General features: G+C 51.1%; 1 protein-coding gene across 15 annotated transcripts in view; it reads right to left on the bottom strand.

Annotated features, from left to right (window-relative positions):
- Positions 1 to 630: 630 nt before the first annotated feature.
- Positions 631 to 15718, bottom strand: part of LOC127001290 (zinc finger protein 182-like) — a 71897-nt gene continuing 56809 nt past the window's right edge. For 7 of the 15 annotated variants that reach the window (XM_050865686.1, XM_050865687.1, XM_050865680.1 and 4 more), the window contains one exon: positions 631 to 2238. In XM_050865686.1, coding sequence (XP_050721643.1) covers positions 631 to 1686 — 1056 coding nt within the window. In that variant the 5' untranslated portion in view covers positions 1687 to 2238. Of the gene's footprint in view, positions 2239 to 7286; positions 8281 to 11760; positions 11839 to 13627; positions 13750 to 15718 lie in introns of those variants that run through there. The other 8 variants (XM_050865676.1, XM_050865673.1, XM_050865677.1 and 5 more) reach the window with 5 other exon arrangements.

The following is a 15718-nucleotide window of genomic DNA, read 5'->3' as shown; positions in this document are numbered from 1 at the left end:
AAGCTGTGATTCACAGGTTGTCTTGACGGTCACTGGAGAGTGAAATTAAGGAACACACGCTATTTTCTTACGATAATAAAACTCGTCTCTCGGAATGCTTTTTTATTCTTTACATAAATCCCCAAGTGGTACAAAACTTCTCCCTTATTTCTTTCTCCCGTTACTTTTCTCATCCCTCTAAGGAGGTGGTAACACTGCTGTTGTGCCCCCCCCCACCCAAGGCTGCCGTGGTATAAGACTTGTTTGTTGAGATGGGACGTCACGTGGGTGGAAACAGGAAAGTAACAACACCATAAGACATCAATTACCATGGCCTACACCTCCCAACAGCCAGTTTGGTGTGGTTTGCCTACAGGACTATATTATTACTAGTAACACACACACTTGACCAATAGGCCCAGGCCACAACAGCCAGCCCGGCACAGTCACCAAAAAGATCAGACCGTTCACAGGACCCACCAACCACATGCAGCCTAGGATGGAAAGTGAATAACAGATCATGCCGTTACAGTCACCATTTGTTCCAATAGATGATTATTTTCTGTTCCCTGTGCTACACACAGCCCTGTAACACCACCACAACAAACACTTGCACTCACACACACAGCAGAACTGAATCAGCACAGCCCCTCAGGAGAAGTGGACCTTCACGTGCCTGGCAATCTCACCCTTGGTCATGAAACGTTTCCCACAAACATCGCACTTGAACCCTTTATGACCAGAGTGTCTGAAGAGGTGCAGGTTCAATAGCCTCTTCAGTTTGAATCTTTTCCCACAAACTTCACACTCATGATTTCTTGCATCAGTGTGTGTAACAGTGTGTACTTTGAGGTTACCCTTCTCACTGAAACGTTTCCCACAAACTTCACACTCATGATTTCTTTCACCAGTGTGTGTAAGAGTGTGTAATTTGAGGGTACCCTTCAGACTGAAACATTTCCCACAAACTTCACACTCATGATTTCTTTCACCAGTGTGTGTAAGTGTGTGTGTGTTGAGGGTACCCTTCCGACTGAAACATTTCCCACAAACTTCACACTCATGATTTCTTGCACCAGTGTGTGTAAGAGTGTGTAATTTGAGGGTATCCTTCCGACTGAAACATTTCCCACAAACTTCACACTCATGATTTCTTGCACCAGTGTGTGTAAGGGCATGTTTCTTGAGGTTACCCTTCTCACTGAAACGTTTCCCACAAACTTCACACTCATGGTTTCTTGCACCAATGTGTGTAAGGGCATGTTTCTTGAGGGTACCCTTCTCACTGAAACGTTTCCCACAAACTTCACACTCATGGTTTCTTGCACCAATGTGTGTAAGGGCATGTTTCTTGAGGGTACTCTTCTCACTGAAACGTTTCCCACAAACTTCACACTCATGATTTCTTTCACCAGTGTGTGTAAGAGTGTGTAATTTGAGGGTATCCTTCAGACTGAAACATTTCCCACAAACTTCACACTCATGATTTCTTTCACCAGTGTGTGTAAGAGTGTGTAATTTGAGGGTATCCTTCCGACTGAAACATTTCCCACAAACTTCACACTCATGGTTTCTTTCACCAGTGTGTGTAAGGGTGAGACGTTTGGGGTTACTCCTATTACTAAACCTTTTGCCACACTCCCGGCTTTCATGAGGTCTTACGCCAGAGTGTGTGGGTGTATTTGTTGAGGTCATCCTTCCCTGCATGTCTTTTCTCACACTCTTGGCTTTAGTCAGTAAACTTTCTCTCACTCTCAGATCTTCTCACATTTCTGAAATTCAAACTTCCCCCTTTGTGGATGAAGAGGCCAGCAGTTGTTTTTGGTGGTGGTGGTGGTGTTGGTAGTGGCAGTGGTGGTGGTGGTGGTGGTGGCAGGACTGGTGGTGGTGGTGGTGGTGGTGGCAGGAGTGGTGGTGGTGGTAATGTTTTTGATCACTCCTGAACCTCACACCAGTAGCAGTCGGCTCCTGCTCATCCCAGCCACTCCAGCTGCTGTCCCGCCTTGCAGCCTCCACTGCAACACCACTCCAGATGTGAGGAGTTGGCTGGTCTTGAGGAACCTCAGAGATGCTGGAGAAGGTGGCGAGGTTGCCTAAAAGCCACACTCAGTGACCAATTGAGCAGGCAAGGCGTGGGATGCACCAAGGAGTCCTGAAGTCAGCGGCAGCAAGGACGGAAGAAGTACCGAGCACAGCAGCTGTCTCAATGCCTACCATCGACACTAACACCAGTGGTGGCCATTGGGACAAAGTCGTGTTCTGCAAAGAAAAAAATTGTCTGGTTAGGAAACTGAAGTTGGTGGGAGGGATCAGGGCGGTGGTGGGTGCACCAAGGCAAGCCACAGGCCGCCGGGTCGGGCAAATAGTGCGTGTTGATGAGATCACCGCTCTTACATTATTTACGAGGACCACACTCTTCTTCTGATAGGTTTGTATATGTTTCATATTATTCTGGTTATTGATTATTCTTGGTAATGACTACTTGGAAGCGCAGGGAGAGAGGGAGGTTAAAAAAACAACAAGTACTAGTGAAAGAGCTGGATAGTAGGGCTGGGCAAGAACCGTCATTTTCGGATCCGGCAGTTCCGGTACTGAAGGCTCTCGGAACCGGTTCCCACACTCTCAAATCCCAAGTGTAGCCCGTCCACACTCTGGCCCCCCGCTCCTTCCTGTCCCAAGTGTAGCCCGTCCACACGCTGGCCCCCCACTCCTTCCTGTCCCAAGTGTAGCCCGTCCACACGCTGGCCCCCCACTCCTTCCTGTCCCAAGTGTAGCCCGTCCACACGCTGGCCCCCCACTCCTTCCTGTCCCAAGTGTAGCCCGTCCACACCCTGGCCCTCCTTTCCTTCCTGTCCCAAGTGTAGCCAGTCCACACCCTGGCCCTCCCCTCCTTCCTGTCCCAAGTGTAGCCTGGCTAAGCCTTAAAAATCACTTACTCACTCAGCAGAACACATTCGTCCCCTTGTGCGAGAAGCGAATTAACACTAATAAAAGCCCACCGTGGTTTAATAGCGAAATTAAACAATCAGTCAATGAGAGAAAATTGTTTTACAGGTTAAAGATAGAACAAAGCAATCCCGTAAACATTATAGTTTATAATGTTGCCAGGCCAGTAAAAAGACTAGTAGGTCAGGCAAAGCGTAGATATGAAGAAAATATTGCAGCCAACTTTAAAAATAATCCGAAATCTTTCTTCAGTTACATAAACAACAGAAAGGCGATCAAAAGTGGTATTGGACCTTTAACAAACAGCGACGCTGCACTAGTGACTGACAGCCAACACATTGCAAACCTCTTAAACAATTACTTTTCCTCGGTGTTTAATACTAACAGTCTTCCTCTCGCTACCACCAACACCAGTACTGTTGTAAATCTCGAGCATGCACTGCCTAATTTTGAAATAACAACCGATGAAGTCCTTAAAGCTCTCCATTCACTTAAAACTAATAAAAGTCCCGGACCCGACAAAGTATATCCTATACTGCTTAAAGAAACAAAGAGCAAAATACTCTCCTCCCTCACTACCGTATTCAATATGTCCTTCCGACAAGGCTTCGTCCCTTCGGATTGGAAAAAGGCTAACGTGACACCGATTTTTAAGAAAGGAGACAAAAAAATACCAGGTAACTACCGACCCATTAGTCTGACTTCAATTGTAGGTAAGCTACTCGAGAGCATAATTAGAGAAAAAATTGTGAGTTACCTCGAAAGCCACTCATTAATTGGGGATTCACAACATGGCTTCCGTAACAAAAGATCCTGCCTGTCAAACCTACTGACCTTTTATAACGATCTCTTCTCAATTTATGACGTAACCAAATCAGTGGACGTAGTCTATCTTGATTTCCAGAAAGCGTTTGATAAAGTCCCACATCATAAATTACTTTATAAATTAAAGCAAATAGGCATTGACGGTCAAGTAAACCAATGGATCGCAAATTGGTTGAGCAACAGACAACAAAGAGTTGTGATTGACGGATTTAACTCAGAGTGGGCGCCGGTCACTAGTGGCGTCCCTCAGGGCTCGGTTCTTGGCCCAGTGCTCTTCATTATTTACATCAACGACATGGATGTTGGACTCAATAATCGCATTAGTAAATTTGCAGACGACACAAAGATTGGTAACTCGGTTCTCACTGACGAAGACAGGCAAAGCCTCCAAGAGGATTTGCACAAAATTTCAGCTTGGTCAGATAAAAGGGAGATGCCCTTTAACGTAGACAAGTGACAGGTCCTTCAAGTTGAAACAAAAAAAAAGAAGTTCGATTACGAAATACGCGGCATTAAACTCACAAGCGTTCAATGCGTTAAGGACCTGGGGATTAAAATCGTGTCAAACCTCAAATTCTCACATCAATGCATCGATGCAGCAAATAAAGCGAACAGAATGTTGGGCTTCATTAAAAGAAATTTTTTATTCAAGAATAAAGATGTAATACTTCCGCTCTACAATAGTTTCGTCAGACCCCACTTGGAATATGCGGTACAGTTTTGGTCTCCCCACCATGCAAAGGACATTGCTAAACTAGAAGGTGTTCAGCGTCGAGCAACAAAAATGATCCCTTCCTTGTGCAATAAATCCTACGAAGAAAGGCTTTTCACCGTTAACATGTTCTCTCTTGAGAAACGTCGCCTCCGAGGAAAACTGATCGAATGTTTTAAAATACTTAATGGTTTCACGAATGTAGACAGAACAAAATTATTTATGATCGATGACACTTTGCGAACGAGGAACAATGGCACAAAACTCAAATGTAGACAAATAAATTCAGACTGCACCAAATTTTTCTTCACCAACATTGTAGTGCGAGAATGGAATAAGCTCCCACCATCAGTGGTCCAGTGTAACACGACTGACTCCTTTAAAAACAAGCTCGACCGTCACTTCCTTGAACTTAATATTAACTAGAGTAGAAAAGCAACGTTTTGGAGCCATCTGATTAATGTAAAATCACTTAGGTTTAAGGACAGACCACCTAGTCTGGACCATGGGGTCTGTGTGGTCTGATTTTCTATGTAAATCCTTCCTGTCCCAAGTGTAGCCCATCCACACCCTGGCCCCCCACTCCTTCCTGTCCCAAGTGTAGCCCGTCCACACCCTGGCCCCCCACTCCTTCCTGTCCCAAGTGTAGCCCGTCCACACCCTGTCCCCCGCTCCTTCCTGTCCCAAGTGTAGCCCGTCCACACCCTGGCCCCCCACTCCTTCCTGTCCCAAGTGTAGCCCATCCACACCCTGGCCCTACCCTCCTTCCTGTCCCATGTGTAGCCCGTCCACATCCTGGCCCCCCACTCCTTCCTGTCCCAAGTGTAGCCCATCCACACCCTGGCCCCCCACTCCTTCCTGTCCCAAGTGTAGCCCGTCCACACCCTGGCCCTCCCCTCCTTCCTGTCCCAAGTGTAGCCCGTCCACACCCTGGCCCTCCCTCCTTCCTGTCCCATGTGTAGCCGTCCACACCCTGGCCCCCACTCCGTCCTGTCCCAAGGGTAGCCCTTCCCCACCCTGGCCCCCCACTCCTTCCTGTCCCAAGTGTAGCCCGTCCACACCCTGGCCCCCACTCCTTCCTGTCCCACGTGTCGCCCCTCCACACCCTGGCCCCCCACTCCTTCCTGTCCCAAGTGTAGCCCGTCCACACCCTGGCCCCCCACTCCTTCCTGTCCCAAGTGTAGCCCGTCCACACCCTGGCCCCCCGCTCCTTCCTGTCCCAAGTGTAGCCGTCCACACCCTGGCCCCCCGCTCCTTCCTGTCCCAAGTGTAGCCCGTCCACACCCTGGCCCCCCGCTCCTTCCTGTCCCAAGTGTAGCCCGTCCACACCCTGGCCCACCGCTCCTTCCTGTCCCAAGTGTAGCCCGTCCACACCCTGGCCCCCCGTTCCTTCCTGTCCCAAGTGTAGCCCGTCCACACCCTGGCCCCCGCTCCTTCCTGTCCCAAGTGTAGCCCGTCCACACCCTGGCCCGCCCCTCCTTCCTGTCCCAAGTGTAGCCCGTCCACACCCTGGCCCCCCACTCCTTCCTGTCCCAAGTGTAGCCCGTCCACACCCTGGCCCACCGCTCCTTCCTGTCCCAAGTGTAGCCCGTCCACACCCTGGCCCCCCGCTCCTTCCTGTCCCAAGTGTAGCCCGTCCACACCCTGGCCCTCCACTCCTTCCTGTCCCAAGTGTAGCCCGTCCACACCCTGGCCCCCCACTCCTTCCTGTCCCAAGTGTAGCCCGTCCACACCCTGTCCCCCGCTCCTTCCTGTCCCAAGTGTACCCCGTACACACCCTGGCCCCCACTCCTTCCTGTCCCAAGTGTAGCCCGTCCACACCCTGGCCCCCACTCCTTCCTGTCCCAAGTGTAGCCCGTCCACACCGTTGGCCTGCCCTCCTTCCTGTCCCAAGTGTAGCCCGTCCACACCCTGGCCCCCCGCTCCTTCCTGTCCCAAGTGTAGCCCGTCCACACCCTGGCCCCGCTCCTTCCTGTCCCAAGTGTAGCCGTCCACCCTGGCCCACCGCTCCTTCCTGTCCCAAGTGTAGCCCGTCCAACCCCTGGCCCCCGCTCCTTCCTGTCCCAAGTGTAGCCCGTCCACACCCTGGCCCCGCTCCTTCCTGTCCCAAGTGTAGCCGTCCACACCCTGGCCCCATCTCCTTCCTGTCCCAAGTGTAGCCCGTCCACACCCTGGCCCCCCGCTCCTTCCTGTCCCAAGTGTAGCCCGTCCACACCCTGGCCCACCGCTCCTTCCTGTCCCAATTTTAGACCGACCACACCCAGGCCCCCCTCCTTCCTGTCCCAAGTGTAGCCCGTCCACACCCTGGCCCTCCACTCCTTCCTGTCCCAAGTGTGGCCCGTCCACACCCTGGCCCCAGCTCCTTCCTGTCCCAAGTGTGGCCTGTCCACACCCTGGCCCTCCACTCCTTCCTGTCCCAAGTGTAGCCTGTCCACACCCCTGGCCCCCACTCCTTCCTGTCCCAAGTGTAGCCCGTCCACACCCTGGCCTCCACTCCTTCCTGTCCCAAGTGTAGCCTGTCCACACCCTGGCCCCCACTCCTTCCCTGTCCCAAGTGTAGCCCGTCCACACCCTGGCCCCCCACTCCTTCCTGTCCCAAGTGTAGCCCGTCCACACCCTGGCCCCCCACTCCTTCCTGTCCCAAGTGTAGCCCGTCCACACCCTGGCCCTCCACTCCTTCCTGTCCCAAGTGTAGCCCGTCCACACCCTGGCCCTCCCCTCCTTCCTGTCCCAAGTGTAGCCCGTCCACACCCTGGCCCCCCGCTCCTTCCTGTCCCAAGTGTAGCCCGTCCACACCCTGGCCCCCCACCACCCGCACACTCACCCTGGGGGCCTGCACGCCGAGGGGCTCCTCCTCCTCCACGAGAAACACTGCCAGGGCACTTCAGGCCACGCGGCGGACCTCAACCTTGAACTTGATGTCACAGCTTCACAGGGGACTTGTTTGCTTCCTCCTCCTCCTCTTCTTCTTCTCCTCTTTGTATACCTTCTTCTTGGGTTCTTCTTAATTCTTTGATTTTTCTGTCTCCCTATATTCAGACCTTCCTATTTTCTCTTCCGATTTACATATTTTACCAATTTTTTTTATTCTATTTCCCTATTTTCTTCTTTTCCCTTCTCTTTGTACATCTTCTTACGGTCCTTCTTGATTCTTTATTTTTTCTGTGGACCTATATTCAGCTTTTCCTGTTTTCCTCTTTTCTGATTTACATATTTTTTCCGTTTTTCTTTTATTTCCTTATTTTTTTCTCTTCCTCACACGATATTACATTTAGTACTGTACACACATTTAGATGTCTCTTCAAGACCATGGTAAGACCTCATCTTGAGTATGCTCAGTCAGTATGGTCCCCCTACAAGAAGAAGGATATAAGGATTGTGGAAAATGTCCTGAGAAGAGCATCCAAGTTATTACCAGGATTCAAGAACCTCACATATCCAGAACGACTGAAACAATTGGAGATACCAACACTGACTTACAGAAGGCTAAGGGGAGACATGATTGAGGTAGATCAAATCCTCAAAGGTAAATATGATGAGGATGTCAACATCCAACTTGAGAGACATACAGGGCCAACACGTGGACACAAATTGAAACTATGGAAAATGAGGTCCAGGACGCAAAAGAGGCAGATGTTCTTCAATTCAAGAGTCGTTGATGCCTGGAATAGCCTTCCCATGGATGTAGAAGAGGCAGTGAGCGTGATATCATTTGAGAAACGTTTAGATAACTTTTGATCAAACCAACAAATTCAATATCATTTTGAAGAAAAATTGGTAACCAGCCCGGCACACCACCTGAATATCAGTTTTGACAGCGACAATGATCTGGACATAGAGGCCTAGCTTTGGCCTGCGTCCAGTGACACCGTAAGGTTCCGTAAGGTAAGGTATATTCAGATTTTCCGATTTGCCTATTTCTTTTTTTCCCTATTTTTTCTTTTCTTCCTACTTGGAGACTTTTTATGCCCTAAGTCGTCTTTTTATGCATTTTGTTTTGGGTCTTTTATTTCTTTGAGTTTCTTTTCCTTACGCTTAGTTTTATCCTCGGAGGAATAATACATGGAGTGGCCCTCAGCGGGTCGCTCTCTTGGAGGAAGAATACAGTATTCTTCCTCCTCTTGAGCAAGCATTGCCTAACTTTGTAATAACTACCGATGAAGTCCTTAAAGCTCTCCAATCCCTTAAAACAAATACAAGTCCCGGACCTGACAACGTATATCCTATGCTGCTTAAAGAAACAAAGAGCGAAATACTCTCCTCCCTCACAACCATTTTTGATATGTCCTTGCGACAGGCATCGTCCCTTCGGATTGGAAAAAGGCTAACGTGACACCGATTCTTAAGAAAGGAGACAAAAAAACACCAGGTAATTACAGGCCCATTAGTCTAACTTGTTGTAGGTAAGCTACTCGAGAGCATAATTAGCGAAAAAATTGTGAGTTACCTTCAAAGCCACTCATTAATTGGGGATTCACAACATGGCTTCCGTAACAAAAGATCCTCCCTACCAAACCTATTGACCTTTTATAACGACCTCTTCTCAGTTGATGACGTAACTAAATCACTGGACATAGTCTGTCTTGATTTCCAGAAAGCGTTAGATAAAGTCCCACATCATAGACTTTGGATTAATATATGGTAGTGATAATAAGGGAGGAGAGTGAAGATAGTGGTGAAGGGACAGGTCATAATGGCAGCAGTATAACTGTCCTGGTGATGGTGCCTGTAGCCATGGTGACAGTGAAGGTCAGCTGGTGGTTAAGGGTGAAGGATTCCTTGGGTCTTTCCAGTGGCTAGATTTGTTTCTCTTCCTGTTTCCATCAGGAACACCTCTCACTTTACAAAGCTGCCCGCCCTCTACTTTTTCATTAATCTACCCTGGATCCTCATCATCATTAGTGACTCATTTTCCACCGTGGGTTCAGGGTCAAAAGGGTTGTGTCACCATTGTAATAACTTATAAGTGTTCCAACACAAAGAATAGTGAAGGGAGTAAGTCTGGGCATTGCTGGCCGAGCCTCACATGAAGGGCGCGTCAAGGCATGATGGCCGCGCGGTGGTGCTAATGTGTCGTGCCTTGCCTGTCTTCAACAGCAAGTTTAGTAAAGTTTGACTCATGATCCAAAGCTGTGATTCACAGGTTGTCTTGACGGTCACTGGAGAGTGAAATTAAGGAACACACGCTATTTTCTTACGATAATAAAACTCGTCTCTCGGAATGCTTTTTTATTCTTTACATAAATTCCCAAGTGGTACACTGAGATTTGAGGGCATACAAAACACATGTAAATGCAACCTGTTATAATTCCGAATGGGGGAAGAGAGGGGATGGGGGGTCAGGGTGGAAGAACACCTAAGAGAAGTAGGGGAGGGAAGAAGACGGGAGTGTATGGAGAGAATTGATAAATCGCCTTTGCATTACCAAACTTCTCCCTTATTTCTTTCTCCCGTTACTTCTCTCATCCCTCTAAGGAGGTGGTAACACTGCTGTTGTGCCCCCCCCCACCCAAGGCTGCCGTGGAATAAGACTTGTTTGTTGAGATGGGACGTCACGTGGGTGGAAACAGGAAAGTAACAACACCATAAGACATCAATTACCATGGCCTACACCTCCCAACAGCCAGTTTGGTGTGGTTTGCCTACAGGACTATATTATTACTAGTAACACACACACTTGACCAATAGGCCCAGGCCACAACAGCCAGCCCGGCACAGTCACCAAAAAGATCAGACCGTTCACAGGACCCACCAACCACATGCAGCCTAGGATGGAAAGTGAATAACAGATCATGCCGTTACAGTCACCATTTGTTCCAATAGATGATTATTTTCTGTTCCCTGTGCTACACACAGCCCTGTAACACCACCACAACAAACACTTGCACTCACACACACAGCAGAACTGAATCAGCACAGCCCCTCAGGAGAAGTGGACCTTCACGTGCCTGGCAATCTCACCCTTAGTCATGAAACGTTTCCCACAAACATCGCACTTGAACCCTTTATGACCAGAGTGTCTGAAGAGGTGCAGGTCCAATAGCCTCTTCCGTTTGAATCTTTTCCCACAAACTTCACACTCATGATTTCTTGCATCAGTGTGTGTAACAGTGTGTACTTTGAGGTTACTCTTCTGACTGAAACATTTCCCACAAACTTCACACTCATGATTTCTTTCACCAGTGTGTGTAACAGTGTGTACTTTGAGGTTACCCTTCTCACTGAAACGTTTCCCACAAACTTCACACTCATGATTTCTTTCACCAGTGTGTGTAAGAGTGTGTAATTTGAGGGTATCCTTCAGACTGAAACATTTCCCACAAACTTCACACTCATGATTTCTTTCACCAGTGTGTGTAAGAGTGTGTAATTTGAGGGTATCCTTCCGACAGAAACATTTCCCACAAACTTCACACTCATGATTTCTTTCACCAGTGTGTGTAAGAGTGTGTAATTTGAGGGTATCCTTCCGACTGAAACATTTCCCACAAACTTCACACTCATGATTTCTTGCACCAGTGTGTGTAAGGGCATGTTTCTTGAGGTTACCCTTCTCACTGAAACGTTTCCCACAAACTTCACACTCATGGTTTCTTGCACCAATGTGTGTAAGGGCATGTTTCTTGAGGGTACCCTTCTCACTGAAACGTTTCCCACAAACTTCACACTCATGATTTCTTTCACCAGTGTGTGTAAGAGTGTGTAATTTGAGGGTATCCTTCAGACTGAAACATTTCCCACAAACTTCACACTCATGATTTCTTTCACCAGTGTGTGTAAGAGTGTGTAATTTGAGGGTATCCTTCCGACTGAAACATTTCCCACAAACTTCACACTCATGATTTCTTGCACCAGTGTGTGTAAGTGTGTGTCTGTTGAGGTGACCCTTCCGACTGAAACATTTCCCACAAACTTCACACTCATGGTTTCTTGCACCAGTGTGTGTAACGGTGAGACGTTTGGAGTTACTCCTATTACTAAACCTTTTGCCACACTCCCGGCTTTCATGAGGTCTTACGCCAGAGTGTGTGGGTGTATTTGTTGAGGTCATCCTTCCCTGCATGTCTTTTCTCACACTCTTGGCTTTGGTCAGTAAACTTTCTCTCACTCTCAGATCTTCTCACATTTCTGAAATTCAAACTTCCCCCTTTGTGGATGAAGAGGTCAGCAGTTGCTTTTGGTGGTGGTGGTGGTGTTGGTGGTGGCAGGAGTGGTGGTGGGGGTGGTGGCAGGAGTGGTGGTGGTGGTGGTGGTGGCAGGAGTGGTGGTGGTGGTAATGTTTTTGATCACTCCTGAACCTCACACCAGTAGCAGTCGGCTCTTGCTCATCCCAGCCACTCCAGCTGCTGTCCTGCCTTGCAGCCTCCACTGCAACACTACTCCGTATGTGAGGAGTTGGCTGGTCTTGAGGAACCTCAGAGATGCTGGAGAAGGCGGCGAGGTTGCCTAAAAGCCACACTTAGTGACCAATTGAGCAGGCAAGGCGTGGGATGCACCAAGGAGTCCTGAAGTCAGCGGCAGCAAGGACGGAAGAAGTACCGAGCACAGCAGCTGTCTCAATGCCTACCATCGACACTAACACCAGTGGTGGCCATTGGGACAAAGTCGTGTTCTGCAAAGAAAAAAATTGTCTGGTTAGGAAACTGAAGTTGGTGGGAGGGATCAGGGCGGTGGTGGGTGCACCAAGGCAAGCCACAGGTCGCCGGGTCGGGCAAATAGTGCGTGTTGGTGAGATCACCGCTCTTACATTATTTACGACGACCACACTTGTCTTCTGATAGGTTTGTATATGTTTCATATTTTTCTGGTTATTGATTATTCTTGGTAACGACTACTTGGAAGCGCAGGGAGAGAGGGGGGTTAAAAAAACAAGTACTAGTGAAAGAGCTGGATAGTGCGTCATATGCAGTCAACTTGTAATTGAATTTATAAGACAATACTCAAATAACTTCAAGTCTCCAACATAGCCTGTGTTCCACACAGCCAAGGAGTATTCCAACAGGGGCGCACGTGAGTAATGAAGAGGGGGACCATAAATGGAGTATCAACCTGCTCCTTCCTGTCCCAAGTGTAGCCCGTCCACACCCTGGCCCCCCGCTCCTTCCTGTCCCAAGTGTAGCCCATCCACACCCTGGCCCTCCCCTCCTTCCTGTCCCAAGTGTAGGCCGTCCACACCCTGGCCGCTCCTTCCTGTCCCAAGTGTAGCCCGTCCACACCCTGGCCCCCCACTCCTTCCTGACCCAAGTGTGGCCGTCCACACCCTGGCCCCCCTCCTTCCTGTCCCAAGTGTAGCCCGTCCACACCGTGGCCCCCAGCTCCTTCCTGTCCCAAGTGTAGCCCGTCCACACCCTGGCCCTCCGCTCCTTCCTGTCCCAAGTGTAGCCCGTCCACACCCTGGCCCCCCACTCCTTCCTGTCCCAAGTGTAGCCCGTCCACACCCTGGCCGCTCCTTCCTGTCCCAAGTGTAGCCCGTCCACACCCTGGCCGCTCCTTCCTGTCCCAAGGGTGGCCCGTCCACACCCTGGCCCCCCTCCTTCCTGTCCCAAGTGTAGCCGTCCACACCCTGGCCCCCGCTCCTTCCTGTCCCAAGTGTGGCCGTCCACCCTGGCCCCCACTCCTTCCTGTCCCAAGTGTAGCCCGTCAACACCCTGGCCCTCAGCTCCTTCCTGTCCCAAGTGTAGCCCGTCCACACCCTGGCCCCCCTCCTTCCTGTCCCAAGTGTAGCCCGTCCACACCCTGGCCCTCCCTCCTTCCTGTCCCAAGTGTAGCCGTCCACACCCTGGCCCTCCCTCCTTCCTGTCCCAAGTGTAGCCTGTCCACACCCTGGCCCCCCACTCCTTCCTGTCCCAAGTGTAGCCCGTCCACACCCTGGCCCTCCACTCCTTCCTGTCCCAAGTGTAGCCCGTCCACACCCTGGCCCACCCCACCATCCTGTCCCAAGAGTCGCCCGTCCACACCCTGGCCCCCCCCTCCTTCCTGTCCCAAGTGTAGCCCGTCCACACCCTGGCCCTCCCCTCCTTCCTGTCCCAAGTGTAGCCCGTCCACACCCTGGCCCTCCCCTCCTTCCTGTCCCAAGTGTAGCCCGTCCACACCCTGGCCCCCCACTCCTTCCTGTCCCAAGTGTAGCCCGTCCACACCCTGGCCCCCCACCACCCGCACACTCACCCTGGGGGCCTGCACGCCGAGGGGCTCCTCCTCCTCCACGAGAAACACTGCCAGGGCACTTCAGGGCACGCGGCGGACCTCGACCTTGAACTTGATGTCACAGCCTCACAGGGGACTTGTTTGCTTCCTCCTCCTCTTTGTATACCTTCTTCTTGGGTTCTTCTTAATTCTTTGATTTTTCTGTCTCCCTATTTTCAGACTTTCCTATTTTCTCTTCCGATTTACATATTTTACCAATTTTTTTATTCTATTTCCCTATTTTCTTCTTTTCCCTTCTCTTTGTACATCTTACGGTCCTTCTTGATTCTTTATTTTTTCTGTGGACCTATATTCAGCTTTTCCTGTTTTCCTCTTTTCTGATTTACATATTTTTTTCCGTTTTGCTTTTATTTCCGTATTTTTTTCTCTTCCTCACACGATATTACATTTAGTACTGTACATACTGTTACGCCACCCCCCCTACCACACACCATACACGGGCAGGCAGGTGGCGTGATCCCCACCAGAACAACCACACGGGCACCAGTCACTCACAGCGGCCCACACCGCACACCGAGGGGAGGAGAGAACGAGGCAGGGCACAAAGGATACACGTTCAAACACTAAGTTCTAGTTTAATGACAGGTTCCTCACACAGTACAGAGTACAGCAACTTTCAAGGGCACAGAACAGTTAGTTAATCAGGCACAGTACAGGGGCACGGCAGACACGCACACCGGAAGCACACAGCTCGCGAGCGGAGCAGCTCAACACTCTCTCAAGCCCAGACACGCGTCTTCTCCCCTACAACTCCTCAGCCACCCTTGCTCCCCCACTGCTCGACTCAGCACTTCCTGCCCGGCGGCCCCGGGCCCCCTCCTGTCTCTCTTGTCCCAACAAGTAGAGTTGCACCATGCTGAGCTAACATTGCCTCGTGCTACAATTTCATCACATTACACATACAAGCATTCACATACAGCACATTCGTAACACTATCTCCCCCTTCAGAAGGCAGTCGACCCGGCTGCCCCAACATTCAACAAACAAAACATGAAATAAATCAAACTAATCAGTCCCCTGGGACATCACTAAAGTCTCTTAACCATCCCGGCCGACGCCTCTCTCGCCGAAGGCGCCGCTGGGATGCGGGCGGCGGCAGGCAGGCGGTGGCACCCAGAGCGGCGTCGTCGGCCCCAAGTCCTTGCTCAGGGTTGTCACTGACATCTGCCGCTTCGCCCGCACCGCCCATGTTCTCGTTCGCCCCTTGGTCGACCTCAGGCACGTCCCCTTCGCTGCTGCTGGGGCTCACGTCCCTCTTGCGCCGGTCGTATGTCTCCTTCATGGCCTGGCCTGCCACCTTGAGCTTGCCCCGTACGCGTCGGTGCACCTCAGCCAGGCTTTCCTGCAGTGCCGCTGCGAAGCCAGAGGTGACGGTGGGCAAGCTCACGTCGGGGGGCCGCCCCGTGGCCAAATCCACCGGTAGCCTGAGCTCCCGGCCGAACATTGAACACAGAAAAATACATGCAATACACATAAATCAGTCTGTCCTCCACAGTCTCTTCTCGCGCCCCCAAGGGGCTCCGCCTGTCAGCCACGCCGTCGACCAGCCGTCAGTCCTCAGTGGGCTCTTCCACGCCATCCACTCCACGTGACGCTCGGGACAGTCGACACCGGCTCCTGGCCTCCACCCTCGGGGCAAGGTGCCCTCGCCCAGCCGTGACTACCTCCCCACGCAGCCATGCTCGAAAACCTCCTGGAAGCAAAGGGCACCATTCCGGTCACCCTCTCCAGCTCCCGTCCGAGGCCACCACGAGCCTTACTGGCCTGCGTCAGGTAGTCGAGGCCCAGCAAGCACGGCTCGTCTCGATCGGCGACGTCCATCGGCCGGCGCTCCACAGCGCTGCCTACGCCGATACGAGCCTCCACTGGCCCTTCCAGCAGCACACACTACCCCGGGTCAGGCCGCGCCGAGCACTCCTCAGCCCCCGGTGTCCACTGTCACGCGTCGTGGCTACAACCGCTAAGCCTCCCACTGGCAACACGCTGGTCGGGCGGCGGCAGCTTACTCAAGGCGGGGCCCGAGGGCGGGAGACGGCTGGAAGTCGACTCCCT

The sequence above is a fragment of the Eriocheir sinensis genome, chromosome 20, assembly GCF_024679095.1.
Source record: "Eriocheir sinensis breed Jianghai 21 chromosome 20, ASM2467909v1, whole genome shotgun sequence".
Taxonomy (NCBI): Eukaryota; Metazoa; Arthropoda; class Malacostraca; order Decapoda; family Varunidae; genus Eriocheir; species Eriocheir sinensis.
Note: the sequence above shows the minus strand (reverse complement) of the source record. Positions and strands in the feature narration are given on the sequence as shown.